Below are 15427 nucleotides of genomic sequence, written 5' to 3' on the forward strand. Positions count from 1 at the left end.
CCGCACTGTGATTACTCCAGCAGGGGCCTCCCTAGGCAGCGTGACAGGTGCTTTAAAAACAGATCGCCACAGAGGCTCCCTGCCCCTAAGACATTGCCTGTGCAGCAGGGAAAGGCAGACAAGGGGAAACATGCACAGAGAGTAGAAAGGACTTGCCCAAGTTCATATAGCAGCTCAGTGGCAGAGAGGGGCAGTCACCCTTAGACTGTAGGTTCTCTAGGGAAGAGACTGGGCTGGGGGGGGCTGTACTTCTACACCCCGTAGTGCAGGGGTAGGGTTTAGGGTTATGGTGAAGGTGAACTGTCAGGCTGTAGCATTCGCATTTTGGTTACAGTCTTGGGTAAGGGTTAAGTGTGGGGTTAGGTTTACAGTTCAATGGGAATTGAGTGTTTAGTTTCCTGAGACCTCTTTGAAATCCCAGCCCAGTTCCCTAGGAGAACTATCCAAATTATGAGAATAAAACGCGTCTCCATAGTATCTTCTATCTATACCGACCAAGTTTCAAACTCCCAGCTACTGCCGCTGCCTCAGACAAATATAAAATTCACGTCTCTAAGGGCAGCAACAACTGTGGAAAATTCATTAGAAACCGACGGAGAGGAAGAGGGAGGAGTTTTGGGGAACTCTCCGCAGATCCAGGAAACACGGTGGGTTCAGGTCAGCCTGCAGCTGAGATATTGGTGTTCTTAAGGGGAGAGGGATGAGCTTGTGGACAAGGGTCTGCTCTGGGATTCAGAGACCAGCTCTGCCACAGACTGTGTGTGTGTGACGATGTGTAATCCTCTATGCCTCAGTTTCCCTAGCTGTAAAATAGGGAGTATTTTTTCTAACTCATGTAGGGACCGTTGAGATTTTTTGACGCACCCAGGTATCAGTGGGATGGGGCATGAATATGTTTGCCGGCAATAACGTCTGGGATTATCACAACAAATTTAATGGGATGAGGCACCCAACTCCATTAACCTCCTTTGAAATGCCCAGCCAGAACTCCTGAAAGAATTATTTAAAATCATTTTCGTCCTTCCTCTGCTGCCTTTGCCGGCAGCCTGAGTGAAACCGAAGACACAGCGCGTGGAAGGGTTTCCAATGACAACCTGTGTTTATATTTCCAACCAGCAGATGGCGGTGCTTTGTCATGACTTTACCACGTACCACATGATTTTAGAGCTCACGGTTCTTGGGGAAAGTGTCTTGCAATTAAATAGTTTCCAAACAAATCTACCCAAAATGCAAATGTATCTACAACAGGAGCATTGATTTGACTCTGGGAGAGTTGGTAACTGCAGCTTTACCCCACCACTCAAAACCGGGTATTTCGAATTATTTCCCCAGTATTTTAACTCGCGTATTTAACCCCCATTTTAACATAAATGAGCAATTTAACGGTTCATTGTCCATGTGTAAAGGGATGTTTTCATTCGCATTTTATCTCAATTTGTATTTTCAGCAATGTCACTTCATCTACATTTGTACTCACCTTTAACCCTTGTTTTACTACAAATGCTTTCCCCCCACGCAACACAGAACAGGTCATCTCGTCAGCTAAGAAAATAGGTATTAATAGTTTCCTAATTAAAGATCAGGCCCAATATATTATCCAAGGATTGTGTTTAAATTAGCTCTTTACAGAAACCTGTAACTGTTAGGAGGAGATGTATTTTTAAGCAGCGTCAGTACTCAGGCTGTTTCAAGGCGCTGCAGCCCGTTTTAATGCCTGTGGCATCCCCTGCAGCAGGGCTGGGAGGTTTTTGTACAGCTCTGCTGTGAGGCTCTGTCACTGTGCCAGACGCAGGGCGCAGAGATACACCGCTGTGTCTGCCAGCTCCAGGGCTGTGATGTTCAGAACTGTGGAGGTGTCGTTCGCCTGCGAAGAAAACCTCTCCTGGGCGAAACCTGCAGTATCACTGAACGTGCTTCCTTTTGCTCCTCTCCGTAGGATGTACTGCGGGGCTCGGTTCGGGTACTGGCGGTACCAGTAGAGAAAGACACCGGCAGTGTAGCTGGTATCGTAAGAACAGCTGAGGGTCACGGTATCGCCTTGTGATCTGGACACCTCGGGTTCATTGGACCGGATCGAGTCACCCAGCACCGCACCTGCAACAAGACACTCACGTTCAAGGACAGCCAGGTGCGTTGGCAGGTCTAGGCTGTGAATTTTAAAATAGCCCAAGGGGTTTATCCGCCTGATTTCGAACAAATTAAGGTTAGCGCAAAAATTAAGGTTAAAGCTAGCAGGGGCGTTCAGATCTGGGTCAGGGTTAGGATCTGGATTCGGATTCTGGGTAGAACGGGAGTTGGGAGCCGAATTACATGACGCTTCTTCAAAAAACCCAGAGCCCGGTTACCTAGTAGGTTAAAGATCCAAAGTTGGAGAATGAACCGTGTCTCCATGGTGCCTCAGACAGCTGGAGCCAGACAAGCTGAGTGGTCGCTGGGAGAAGAATTTAAAGGCAACTTCTCGGAAAGACTGGGAGAGGTTAGTGCGAGACCGGCCTAGCAGAAGAAGGAGGGGTTCGGGAAATACGTAACAGACACAGGAAACGGACTGGGTTCTGCAACTGAAGCGCAGGTAAGAACTCGTGGGACAAATTCCTTCCTCTGCATTTCCTGGAAGGTCGGTTTCTGGCTTTGTGCCGTTTTTTCTGATTCATTTTCCTTTTTATTGTACTTCTTGTTGCTACGTGGTGAGAATTGAATTAAATACATTGTGGGAAGACTTAAAAGCTCTGTGTTGTGTGTGCTGGTTTTGTGAGTGTGGGTGTGTTTCTATCTGTCGCTATTGTTTGTGTTTGCACGTGCGCGTGTGTCTGCATGCTTCTGTGTTGTGCCTTTGTGTATCTGTCCCATTAGCCCCATGCTGGTTTACTCTAGCTGGGGGAATCCAGCCCCAATGGAAGTAAAGCTGATTGAGACCTGTGGTGGACCTGGCCCAGCTGACTCCATCTGCCCCACAGTGATTCACCGCAGCTGAGGAGCAGACCCAGAGTGGGTAAACTGAGGTTAATCTGAAGTAACACAATGGTGAATTAGGGCCATAAATCTCCATGGGTGTCAATTCGTGTGGTTTATACCAGCACCATCATCTGGTTTAACCATCTGTCTGTTGCCTGGGAATTCTACTCTGCAGTTGTTTTTCTCATGATGAGAAAGCCCAGGGGGTGGTTTTTTGTACAGGGTTCCCTATTAAACGCCCCACAGTGTCTTCCCACAGAGCATAGAAATACATCGCCGAGTCCGTCGGCTCTAGCTCTTTAATTATTAAAGTGAAGAATTTTGAGGATTTCCTGAATTCTGCAGAAAACCTTCTCCCGCTCCGTTCTTTTTAGCGTTATTCTGAAATATTCGGAAGAGGAAATCCATTGCCCCTGATCGTTGCTGTCTGTACCAAAATAAGTAATAATACTGGTATCCAGTGGAGAAAGTACACTCCAGGGTGACAGTCTGGCCCCCCAACTTTGCCAGCTGCCCTTGTGTTTGCGTGACACTGCCTTGTCCCTGGCTGGAACCTGCACGGAAGGAAAGAGAAAAAGTTCACTCTAATTAAGCATGTAAAACTATTGCACATCTTCAGCCAGTCTCGAGTGAGGAGAACAGAGACCCTTTAGGACTCAGGGCCTCCCAGAAATGGAAAGATTGTTTTTACGCATCTTGTACAAAGAGAATGACGCAGGCACAGACTGAGGGATGGGTTTGACCCACGCTCTAGGTAAGGCAGCAGTGAAGTTGGGAATGGAACCTCGGAATCCTGAGTCCTAATCGTCCATGCTCTACCCACTACAGCATGATCCCCACTCAGGGCTGGATATAGGACCCAGGAGTCCTGATGCTCAGTCTAACTGCTCTCAACCACTAGACTCTCCTCCTCTCCCAGAAGTGGGACGAAAAGCTCAGACCCTTTCTTTTAACCTGCTAAACCGCTGCTCTCCTCCCTGGGCTATGAACAGAACCCAGGAATTCTAGCTTCCAGTTTCCCCCTTTTCAAACCCATTAGGTAACAGAAGTTCTAACTTTCGTTTCCCTTTTTAGCGGACACTTACTCAAAGATAGAAATGCTGTTGCTGTCCAAAGCAGGATTTCTGGAGCCTTCGTGGTTAAATATATTGTTTCCAGATCTTCAGGGGGCGAAAGTCACCACAATGATGGGTGAATACAGGAACCTGGATAGAATAGAATCTTATGGTGAAGTTTCTCACAGAATCAAACCAGAGAAATTAAATCTATGGCAAGACCATTTCGTCCTCTCGTATAGACCGCAGTTGAAGGCTGTTTCCCTCACCATGTAACAGCTAATACCCTCCGGTAGCGTTTACGCTGCTCATGGTGGATTTGGCTTGTTCCTGTCACGTGGCACCTTTCTGGCCTCCAGATCGCTTCAGTAACTCAGTAGAAGCAATTTAGTTCTGTCTCATCTTCGAAGACAAGAGCTCAGCAAGAATCACAAGGTCCACCAGGGTTTTACTTTTTAAAAAAGCTAACACCAAAAAAAAAAAAATTCTAGTCAGGACTCTCACTGCTCACAGCCCAGCGAAATATTGTGTGCGGGGATCTTTCTCCAGAGTGAAGCAAAATTAAGCTAATTGACTCAAGACCTGGGGATTTGGGCCATTGACTCCAATGGCGAGACAGCTGATTTATGCCAGTTGGGGTCTGGCCCATTGAATCCAATGGAGCAACCTTGATTTGCACCAGCTGATACTTTGCCCCATTTACGCTACTGGAGCGAGATCTGATTCCTACCTGCTGGGGTCTGGCCCCAAAAGCAGACGGAGCTATTCATGGGAATTGCGGTGTGACAGGTACTGACATCGGGCTCATGAGATTCTGGGTGTTTTGGGAGAAGTAGGGGGATGGTTCCTGGAAAAGGGTAACATTTCCACACAGTTAGTGCCCGTGCGGTTTCAGTCACACCCTGCACCGTTTGATCCAAACCCCTGCTTGTGGCTTGCGGTGTCTCTTTACACTGATTTCTATCTGCGCAGGTTTTGTCTCCGAGTCAAGAGAAAACTGAGCACTGGATTTTGTAAAAGCCCCTCTATTAACCCACCCGCCGTGGTAATCTAAGGCCCTCTCAGAAACACATCGACTAATTTGTCAGTTCTAACACCGCAATTCTCAGACCCACGTATTTTTCGACTCGCCTGAAATCCCGTAACAACCGACTCCCAGCTCCGTTGTGCTCGGTTCCAGCAGACCTTGGGAAGAGGTACTTCGTCTGCCCGCTGCTGTCCTGTTTATACCAGTATATGTCATAACCTGCATCTTCAGTCGAGAAAGTACAGCCCAGTGTGACAGAGTCACTTTGTACCCCGGTCAGCTGTCCTTGTCTCTGGGTGACACTGTTCTTCTCGGTACTTGATCCTGCAAAAAACAGTAGATACAAATTCACTATAAAATTAGCACAGTTGTGTCTGCTGTCAACTGAGAATCTCAAAGGGTTTTCCAATAGATGTGATCTATCTGTCTATCTATCTATCCTTCCCCGTTCTGGAATATATAATTATTTGTCTATCTCTGTATTTTTTCTCCATCATTTTTAGAAAGGCTCAAGCGGAGATTTTCAAAGCTGCCCAAGAGATGCAGATGTTTTAAAATTAATGGGATCTGGCTGTCCAAATCCGATAGACAGCTTTGTAAATCCCAGCCCTAATACAGAATGGCATTTTTTCTTCATATTAAATGGCGTGTCTCTTTGTAAAAGGAGGATAAATTTCTTCCCTAAATACCACGATATTCAATTTCATAGTTCAGGGATTTTCGTTTTCACCCTAAATATGTTAAGAGCTGAAGCTGCGTGGCCTTTAAAAACACATTTCGACTTTCATACTTGTATTCATTCATAAAGAAAAACACAAACATTGACCTCACCTGATAACAAAAGTAGAATATAGAGCTGTACAACTAAACACAGCATGCTGCAACTTCAAATTAACCTCGTGGTTACTCTGTGTCTGTAGCAAGCAAGAGAAGATTTCTTCCGCTTGTGTTAGTTTGTTTGTTTTTTCTATTTTTAATTATTCTGCTTGAGGTAAAGAGGAGCCCTGCTTTTCCTGTAAGCCCATCTTCTATTTCTTTCCTGCCCTGGGATAGGGGAGAAGGATGGCTCGGTGGTTTGCGCATTGACTTGTTAAACCTAGCGTTGTGAGTTCAATCCTTGAGGGTTCCATTTAGGGAACGACCAGGGAGCTTTGCTAACAGGGAGTTTCGCAAGGGAGTTCTCCAGGTGAAGGAGGAGCTAATACAGCATCTGTGGGGTAAGTGACTGTCTGTAGTGTGTGTGTGTGTTTGGGGGTTACTTGCTGTGTGCTGAGCTTGTGTTTGTCAGTCTGTTTGTTTGTTTGGTTGTTTGAGGGACCGTGTGCTCTGGCTGGCAGTTGGAGGCAGGTTTGAAAGCTTGAAGCCTCTGGTAATTGGCTGAGCCTTAATCAGTGGGCGGGGCATTCACTCAGGCCAGGGCTTTATAAAGCCGCGCACAAGCGACCAGGGAGCTTTGAGAACAGGGGCTGCTAACAGGGAGTTTCGCGGGGGAGTGGGAAGGGAGTGGGAGTCCCTTGCCAGCCCTAACCCCTTCCCTGTAGCCCCCCCTAAAACCTATATACCAAACTACATTCTAAAACTACTTTCCGTAAACCACCCTTTCACTAACTAGGAGACAATGCAGGCAGAAGCCCAGCAGCAGAGTGGGGGCTATCCAGTTTATTGCACTGACTGTCGCATGTATGATTCCCTGCCCTGTGGGCGGGTGGCGTATGTGTGCAGTCGGTGCAAGGAGCTCCTGGCCCTCAGAGACCATGTACGGACTTTGGAGGCCAGGGTGGCGGAACTGGAGGAGCTGAGAGAGGCAGAGAGGTATGTTGATGAGGCTTTCCGGGACACTGTAGAATTGTCCCACCTCCGCTTAGACAGCTCCTGTGCTGTTGAGGAGGAAGAAGGGCTCAGGGAAGTAGAGCAGTCAATGGGAGCAGAGGGAAACCTTCCCATAGTTGGGACCCTCCTTCCAGATGGTGCTGGGGTTACCTCTCGCACTGAGGTTGCCTCTCCGGGGGAGGGAACTCGAGTTTCTAGGAAAAGGCAGGTGTTAGTAATGGGAGATTCAATTATTAGAAATGTAGATAGCTGGGTCTGTGATGACCGGGAGAACCGTATGGTGACTTGCCTGCCTGGTGCGAAGGTTGCGGATCTCTCGAGGCATCTAGATAGACTTATGTGTAGTGCTGGGGAGGAGCCGGTGGTCGTGGTACATGTAGGTACCAATGACATAGGGAAGGGTAGGAGAGATGTCCTGGAAGCCAAATTTAGGCTGCTAGGGAAGAGACTGAAATCCAGGACCTCTATGGTGGCATTTTCAGAAATGCTCCGAGTTCCACGCGCAGGGCCAGGTAGGCAGGCAGAGCTTCAGAGTCTCAATGCGTGGATGAGACGATGGTGTAGAGAGGAGGGGTTCACGTTCATTAGGAACTGGGGAAACTTCTGGGATGGGAGGAGCCTATACAGGAGAGATGGGCTCCACCTAAACCAAAGTGGAACCAGACTGCTGGCACTAAACATTAAAAAGGTTGTAGAGCAGTTTTTAAACTAGGAGATGGGGGAAAGCCGACTGCTGCAGAGGAGTGTGTGGATCGGACACAGACTTCTCTTAGGGGAGAGTCTGATGATAGAGAATCTCCAGGTTATAGTCAGGAGCAGAGGAATGAGAAGTATAATGTAAGGGCTGGATCAGATGATAAACAGTCACATAAAAAAGAATCTGGCACATCAGAAAAAGGTAGGCTAATAAACAGGGACAAGTTTTTAAAGTGCTTGTACACAAATGCCAGAAGTCTAAATAATAAGATGGGTGAACTAGAGTGTCTTGTGATAAAGGAGGATATAGATATAATAGGCATCACAGAAACCTGGTGGACTGAGAGCAATCAATGGGACACAATCATTCCGGGGTACAAAATATATCGGAAGGACAGAACAGGCTGTGCAGGGGGAGGAGTGGCACTATATGTTAAAGAAAGTGTAGATTCAAATGAAGTAAAAATCTTAAGCGAATCCACAGGTTCCATAGAGTCTCTATGGATAGAAATTTCATGCTCTAGTAAAAATATAACAGTAGGGATCTATTATCGACCACCTGACCAGGACAGTAATAGTGATGATGAAATGCTAAGGGAAATTAGAGAGGCTATCAAAATTAAGAACCCAATAATAGTGGGGGATTTCAATTATCCCCATATTGACTGGGAACATTTCACTTCAGGATGAAATGCCGAGATAAAATTTCTCGATACTTTAAATGACTGCTTCATGGAGCAGCTGGTACGGGAACCCACACGGGGAGAGGCGACTCTAGATTTAATCTTGAGTGGAGCACAGGAGCTGGTCCAAGAGGTAACTATAGCAGGACCGCTTGGAAATAGTGACCATAATACAATAGCATTCAACATCCCTGTGAGGGGAAGAACATCTCAACTGCCCAACACTGTGGCCTTTAATTTCAAAAGGGGGAACTATACAAAACTGAGGGGGTTAGTTAGACAAAAGTTAAAAGGTACAGTGACTAAAGTGAAATCCCTGCAAGTTGCGTGGGCCCTTTTTAAAGACACCATAATAGAGGCCCAACTTCAATGTATACCCCAAATTAAGAAAAACAGTAAGAGAACTAAAAAAGAGCCACCGTGGCTTAACAACCATGTAAAAGAAGCAATGAGAGATAAAAAGACTTCCTTTAAAAAGTGGAAGTCAAATCCTAGTGAGGCAAATAGAAAGGAGCACAAACACTGCCAACTTAAGTGCAAGAGTGTAATAAGAAAAGCCAAAGAGGAGTTTGAAGAACGGCTAGCCAAAAACTCCAAAGGTAATAACAAAATGTTTTTTAAGTACATCAGAAGCAGGAAGCCTGCTAAACAACCAGTGGGGCCCCTTGATGATCAAAATTCAAAAGGAGCGCTTAAAGATGATAAAGTCATTGCGGAGAAACTAAATGGATTCTTTGCTTCAGTCTTCACGGCTGAGGATGTTAGGGAGATTCCCAAACCTGAGCTGGCTTTTGTAGGTGACAAATCTGAGGAACTGTCACAGATTGAAGTGTCACTAGAGGAGGTTTTGGAATTAATTGATAAACTCAACATTAACAAGTCACCGGGACCAGATGGCATTCACCCAAGAGTTCTGAAAGAACTCAAATGTGAAGTTGCGGAACTATTAACTAAGGTTTGTAACCTGTCCTTTAAATCGGCTTCGGTACCCAATGACTGGAAGTTAGCTAATGTAACGCCAATATTTAAAAAGGGCTCTAGGGGTGATCCCGGCAATTACAGACCAGTAAGTCTAACGTCGGTACCGGGCAAATTAGTTGAAACAATAGTAAAGAATAAAATTGTCAGACACATAGAAAAACATAAACTCTTGAGCAATAGTCAACATGGTTTCTGTAAAGGGAAATCGTGTCTTACTAATCTATTAGAGTTCTTTGAAGGGGTCAACAAACATGTGGACAAGGGGGATCCGGTGGACATAGTGTACTTAGATTTCCAGAAAGCCTTTGACAAGGTCCCTCACCAAAGGCTCTTAGGTAAATTAAGCTGTCATGGGATAAAAGGAAAGGTCCTTTCATGGATTGAGAACTGGTTAAAGGACAGGGAACAAAGGGTAGGAATTAATGGTAAATTCTCAGAATGGAGAGGGGTAACTAGTGGTGTTCCCCAAGGGTCAGTCCTAGGACCAATCCTATTCAATTTATTCATAAATGATCTGGAGAAAGGGGTAAACAGTGAGGTGGCAAAGTTTGCAGATGATACTAAACTACTCAAGATAGTTAAGACCAAAGCAGATTGTGAAGAACTTCAAAAAGATCTCACAAAACTAAGTGATTGGGCAACAAAATGGCAAATGAAATTTAATGTGGATAAATGTAAAGTAATGCACATTGGAAAAAATAACCCCAACTATACATACAACATGATGGGGGCTAATTTAGCTACAACGAGTCAGGAAAAAGATCTTGGAGTTATCGTGGATAGTTCTCTGAAGATGTCCACGCAGTGTGCAGAGGCGGTCAAAAAAGCAAACAGGATGTTAGGAATCATTAAAAAGGGGATAGAGAATAAGACTGAGAATATATTATTGCCCTTATATAAATCCATGGTACGCCCACATCTCGAATACTGTGTACAGATGTGGTCTCCTCACCTCAAAAAAGATATTCTAGCACTAGAAAAGGTTCAGAAAAGAGCAACTAAAATGATTAGGGGTTTAGAGAGGGTCCCATATGAGGAAAGATTAAAGAGGCTAGGACTCTTCAGTTTGGAAAAGAGAAGACTAAAGGGGGACATGATAGAGGTATATAAAATCATGAGTGATGTTGAGAAAGTGGATAAGGAAAAGTTATTTACTTATTCCCATAATACAAGAACTAGGGGTCACCAAATGAAATTAATAGGCAGCAGGTTTAAAACAAATAAAAGGAAGTTCTTCTTCACGCAGCGCACAGTCAACTTGTGGAACTCCTTACCTGAGGAGGTTGTGAAGGCTAGGACTATAACAATGTTTAAAAGGGGACTGGATAAATTCATGGTGGCTAAGTCCATAAATGGCTATTAGCCAGGATGGGTAAGAATGGTGTCCCTAGCCTCTGTTCCTCAGAGGATGGAGATGGATGGCAGGAGAGAGATCACTTGATCGTTGCCTTTTAGGTTCACTCCCTCAGGGGCACCTGGCATTGGCCACTGTCGGTAGACAGATACTGGGCTAGATGGACCTTTGGTCTGACCCGGTACGGCCTTTCTTATGTTCTTAGTGAAGGCAGGGGGCTGGACTCAATGACCTTTCAAAGTCCCTTCCAGTTCTAGGAGATTGGAATATTTTCATTTATAAATAAAAAAAGTATCAGAGAAATCAACAAAATACAAAGTCAAATATAGTTAATGGAGTAGGTCTGGAAAGCCCTCTAGTAGATAGCCATAGCAATCTATATAACTATCAGAGATCAGTCAGGAAGGGGAAATGCACATGGAATTTCAGGTGTGATGTTTCTCCAGCAGAGACTTTTTGGAAACCTGTGATTATTCATACTCGTTTTTTTTCGGAGCTGTGGAAAGCGATAGCTTAGCTCATTTTAAAAAACTTCTTTTCACTATCTTTGTCCAGTCATTATTCAATATCCTTCTGGTGTACACATTTCAGGCTTGTTTGAATACTCTGTGTTTGTTATGTTTCTTGGTTGGTAATTAGGGCTGGGATATTCAAAAGGGCCTAAGGGAGCTGAATTTCACTGGAATTTTCCAAGGAAACTGAGTGCTTAACTCATTTGAAAATCCTAGCCCTAATTACAAGTGGCTCGTTAAAGGACACAGTATTAGGAGAAATACTGATGTGAGGAGTAGGTATTTTTTAACCTACAGCCAGGTATTGCTACTCTAGCAGCAGCTGCTGCTGCCCTCTCCTCTCCCACCTCTCAGCTGGGCTTTGGAGGGTGGGGGGAAAGTTGCTCCTATGCACATATTGTAACTCAAAGATAAGTTCGATAAGAAGTTTTGAGAGGAAAGATGGGCCAGTGGTTAGGCCAGGAGCCTAGAATCTGGTAGATCTAGTTCCTGCTCTACCCAACACTGTCTGTGTCATCTTGAGTGGGTGACTTGTTAGCCTCTCTGTGCTTCAGGTCCTCATCCCTAAAATGGAGATAGTGGCCCTGCCCTATATCACATAAGTGATGTGAAAATAAATACATTAAAGGTTGTGAGGTGCTAAAATGATGGGGCCCATATAAGTAACTTAGAAATTGTGGCCAATTTTTCAAAAGCACCGAGGTGACTAAGTCCCATTTTTAAAAGGCATTTTTGAAAATGTTATCCTTAAAGTTGGAATTATGGAATTACATTATCTGACCTATGCTATGCAGGAGTCAGCCTAGATAATCAGACAGGTGCCTTCTGGTTTAAAAACCTGTTAATCTATCAGTCTGTGCTCATTTTAATGGGAATCTGGTGTCCAAACCCCCAAATCATCTTAAAACTCTGAGACCAAGTATTTCTTATATAGCACACAGTTGGGACTTGATGATGATGATGACAATGGCACCCAGAAGATAAAAACTGAGATCTAGTCAGCCTGTGGAACTCCTTGCCAGAGGATGTTTTTGAAGGCCAAGATTATAACAGGGTTCAAAAAAAGAACTAGATAAGTTCATGGAGGACAGGTCCAACAATGGCTATTAGCCAGAATGGGCAGGGATGGGGTCCCTAGCCTCTGCCAGTATCTGGGAATGGGGACAAGGAATGGATCATGTGGTGATCACCTGCTCTGTTCATTCCCTCTGCAGCACATGGCATGGGCATTTTCAAAAGACAAGACACTGATCTAAATGGACCTTTGATGTAACCAGATATGGCAGTTTTTATGTTCTTCTTGCACTTTAGGGCTTCAGTAATTCAAACGTATTTTTATTTAAATCAAAAGAGCAAAAAAATTTCCAGTGCAACTAGACAAGATCCACCTATAGGCAAACCACCAGAATGGAATCAAATTTAGACCCCCAAAAATTGTCAAGTGGAAAAACAGAATGCCTTCCACTCTATGTTGCCCTGAGCAATCTTTCACTTTTTGTACAGGTACAGCTATTACCCTACTCCACAGTGGGTCTGATAACACGGTAGTTCACGGAGGACTCCTGGAGAGACACCTCTTCAATTTTCAAGGTCAGACGCATCTTATTAATAAAATAATCATTATCCTGCCAAGTACAAAACTGCTGAGAATTTCCCAAGAGCAAACTTGTTCCCATCAGCAGACATGAAAGCAATCAGTCCGGGGGGGTGGGGGTGGAAGATAGTTAAAGGCAAAGGTTTCTGTGTTAGAGAGAGACCAGAAGGTTTATTTAGCAATGAGACAAGCTGCTTGAACACAATCACAATCACCTGGGCACAGAGTCACTATAGAAAAGCTTAGAATCAAACAGGGGCCCATGATTTCAGCAAAGCGGTCCCCATTTTGAGATTCACAAGGCGGCAGTGCAGGGCCGTCGGGGGGCGGGCGGGGGAGGCAAGTCAGGCAATTTGCCCCTGGCCCCGCAGGGGCCCCACCCATGAGAATTTCAGAGGCTCCCCCCCTCCGCCTTCCCCCATCCCCCTGGCGCCTCAATGCGCCGCATGCAGGAGTGGCCCTGGACAGAGCTAAAGCGGCGCGGCTCCTCTGGGGCCTGAGCGCCTCCCTCTCGGAGCCAGGTGGAAAGGGGGCAGGGCTGCGAGCTGCGGGCTGAGGGGCTGGAGCTCGAGTCCGGTGGAGCCACGCAGCTGCCGCTCTGTCCAGGGCTGCTTCTAGGTGCGCTGCACTGAGCCTCCGGGAGATGGGGGAGGTGGGAGTAAGCAGCATGGTCAGCCCCTCTGAGCCGGGCACCCCCCTGATTCCCCACTCCGAGCCCAGCCCCTCTGAGCCGGGCACCCCCCTGATTCCCCACTCCAAGCCCAGCCCCTCTGAGCCGGGCACCCCCCTGACCCTCCCCCACAGCCCTGACCCCCAGCTCCAAGCCCAGCCCCTCTGAGCCTGACACTCCCCTGATTCCCCACTCCGAGCCCAGCCCCTCTGAGCCGGGGACCCCCTGACCCTCTCCCCCAGCCCTGACCCCCAGCTCTGAGCCCAGCCCCTCTGAGCCGGGAACCCCCCTGACCCTCCCCCACAGCCCTGACCCCCAGCTCCGAGCCCAGCCCCTCTGAGCCGGGCACCCCCCTGACCCTCCCCCGCAGCCCTGACCCCCAGCTCCGAGCCCAGCCCCTCTGAGCCGGGCACCCCCCTGACCCCCAGCTCTGAGCCCAGCCCCTCTGAGATGGGAACCCCCCTGACCCCCCCCTGCAGCCCTGACCCCCAGCTCCGAGCCCAGCCCCTCTGAGCCTGACACTCCCCTGACCCTCCCCTGCAGCCCTGACCCCCAGCTCCGAGCCCAGCCCCTCTGAGCAGGGCACCCCCCTGACCCCCAGCTCTGAGCCCAGCCCCTCTGAGATGGGAACCCCCCTGACCCTCCCCTGCAGCCCTGACCCCCAGCTCCAAGCCCAGCCCCTCTGAGCCGGGCACCCCCTGACCCCCAGCTCTGAGCCCAGCCCCTCTGAGCCGGGAACCCCCCTGAGCCTCCCCTTCAGCCCTGACCCCCAGCTCTGAACACAGCCCCTCTGAGCCGGGCCCTCCCCTGACCCCATCCCCCACAGCCCTGACCCCCAGCTCCAAGCCCAGCCTCTCTGAGCCAGGCATCCCCGACCCCATCCCCCACAGCCCTGATCCCCAGCTCTGAGCCCAGCCTCTCTGAGCCAGGCATCCCCCTGACCCTCCCCCACAGCCCTGACCCCCAGCTCCGAGCCCAGCCCCTCTGAGCCGGGCACCCCTGACCCAAAGCCCAGATCCCCAACCAGCCCTGGGCAACAGCAGCATGACCCTCAGACAGCAACAGCCCATTGGCACCAACCATCACCATCACCCAGTGAAAGCCCATTATGTAATTGAAAATGTATTAAAACATTTAATGTTTTTAAATAATGTATTTTGTGTATTTTCAAATTATTAAAAAATAATTGTTGAATGTATTTCACTGGTTATTTTTTACATTTCCAAATACATGTTACTATAGTATTGCAACTTTTTTTTATGGAAGGGGCCCCCGAAATTGCTTTGCCCCAGGAATCCTCTGGGCGGCCCTGCTACTAGAAACACCATAATGTGGTCTCATTTCTGGAGTGTTCCTGTCGGTGCCGCAGCGCCCTCTGTCGGGCTCTTGTCTGAGCTGCACAGGGGTCCGGGGGAGCAGAAGTTCTGGCTTCCATAGAGGAGTTGCGGTTTCTAAAGGAAGGAGAGTGGGGGAGGGGCTAGGTTAGTTTTGTTTGTTTATTGTTGCTATTGAAACACGGGTGATCTTACAGCTGAAGCCAGAGATATTTTGCATTCGGCTCCCCTAAGGGAAGATGGTTTCCCACTGGAAATGTTTGGTGTCATGGACTCACAGATCGTGCCCACTCATGGCCCAGTGCGGTTCGTGGGGGGTGCCCCTTTCAGTGCGACAGCCCTTCTCGGGGGTCCACTCTCCCTCGGGGTCAGGCCCCTCCACCTCCTGGAGCCGCACCTCTCTGAGCCTCAGCACGTCTGTCTCTGCTGTGGGCCCCCTCAGGGAGTTCCCTTGCTCTGGACCCCCTGGGCCTCCTCACCCCCGAAGGGGTTGATGCCCCCTGTTCTCTAGCCCGGAGTGACTCTCAGCCAGCGTAACACAGGAGGGTTTATTGAGAGTTGAACACAGCACAGGAAACTCTCAGGGCCTCAGGCCTGGCCTCCCTCAGCACAGCACATCCCAGTCCCCCTGCATCCAGGTGGGCTCTGCCTGCTTCCCCTCTCCAGCCCCCAAGCCCCCCTGCTTCCCAGCTGGGCCTCTGATATCCCCGGCCCCAAGCCCCACCGCTGTCCATTGGCT

The 15427-nt window shown here is 47.9% G+C and overlaps 1 long non-coding RNA gene and 1 gene segment (V, D, J or C); one reads left to right on the forward strand and one right to left on the reverse strand.

Moving 5' to 3' along the window:
- Positions 1-286: 286 nt before the first annotated feature.
- LOC123347289 lies at positions 287-2470 on the reverse strand. The segment is given in 2 exon segments: positions 287-2094; positions 2346-2470. Coding segments are annotated over 2 exon segments (366 nt in total).
- Positions 1801-5741, forward strand: LOC123347291. Its single transcript, XR_006573097.1, has 3 exons — positions 1801-2128; positions 2402-2569; positions 4980-5741. It is a non-coding gene; the product is annotated as an uncharacterized LOC123347291 (long non-coding RNA).
- Positions 5742-15427: the final 9686 nt, after the last annotated feature.

This window comes from Mauremys mutica, chromosome 13, assembly GCF_020497125.1.
Source record: "Mauremys mutica isolate MM-2020 ecotype Southern chromosome 13, ASM2049712v1, whole genome shotgun sequence".
Classification (NCBI taxonomy): Eukaryota; Metazoa; Chordata; order Testudines; family Geoemydidae; genus Mauremys; species Mauremys mutica.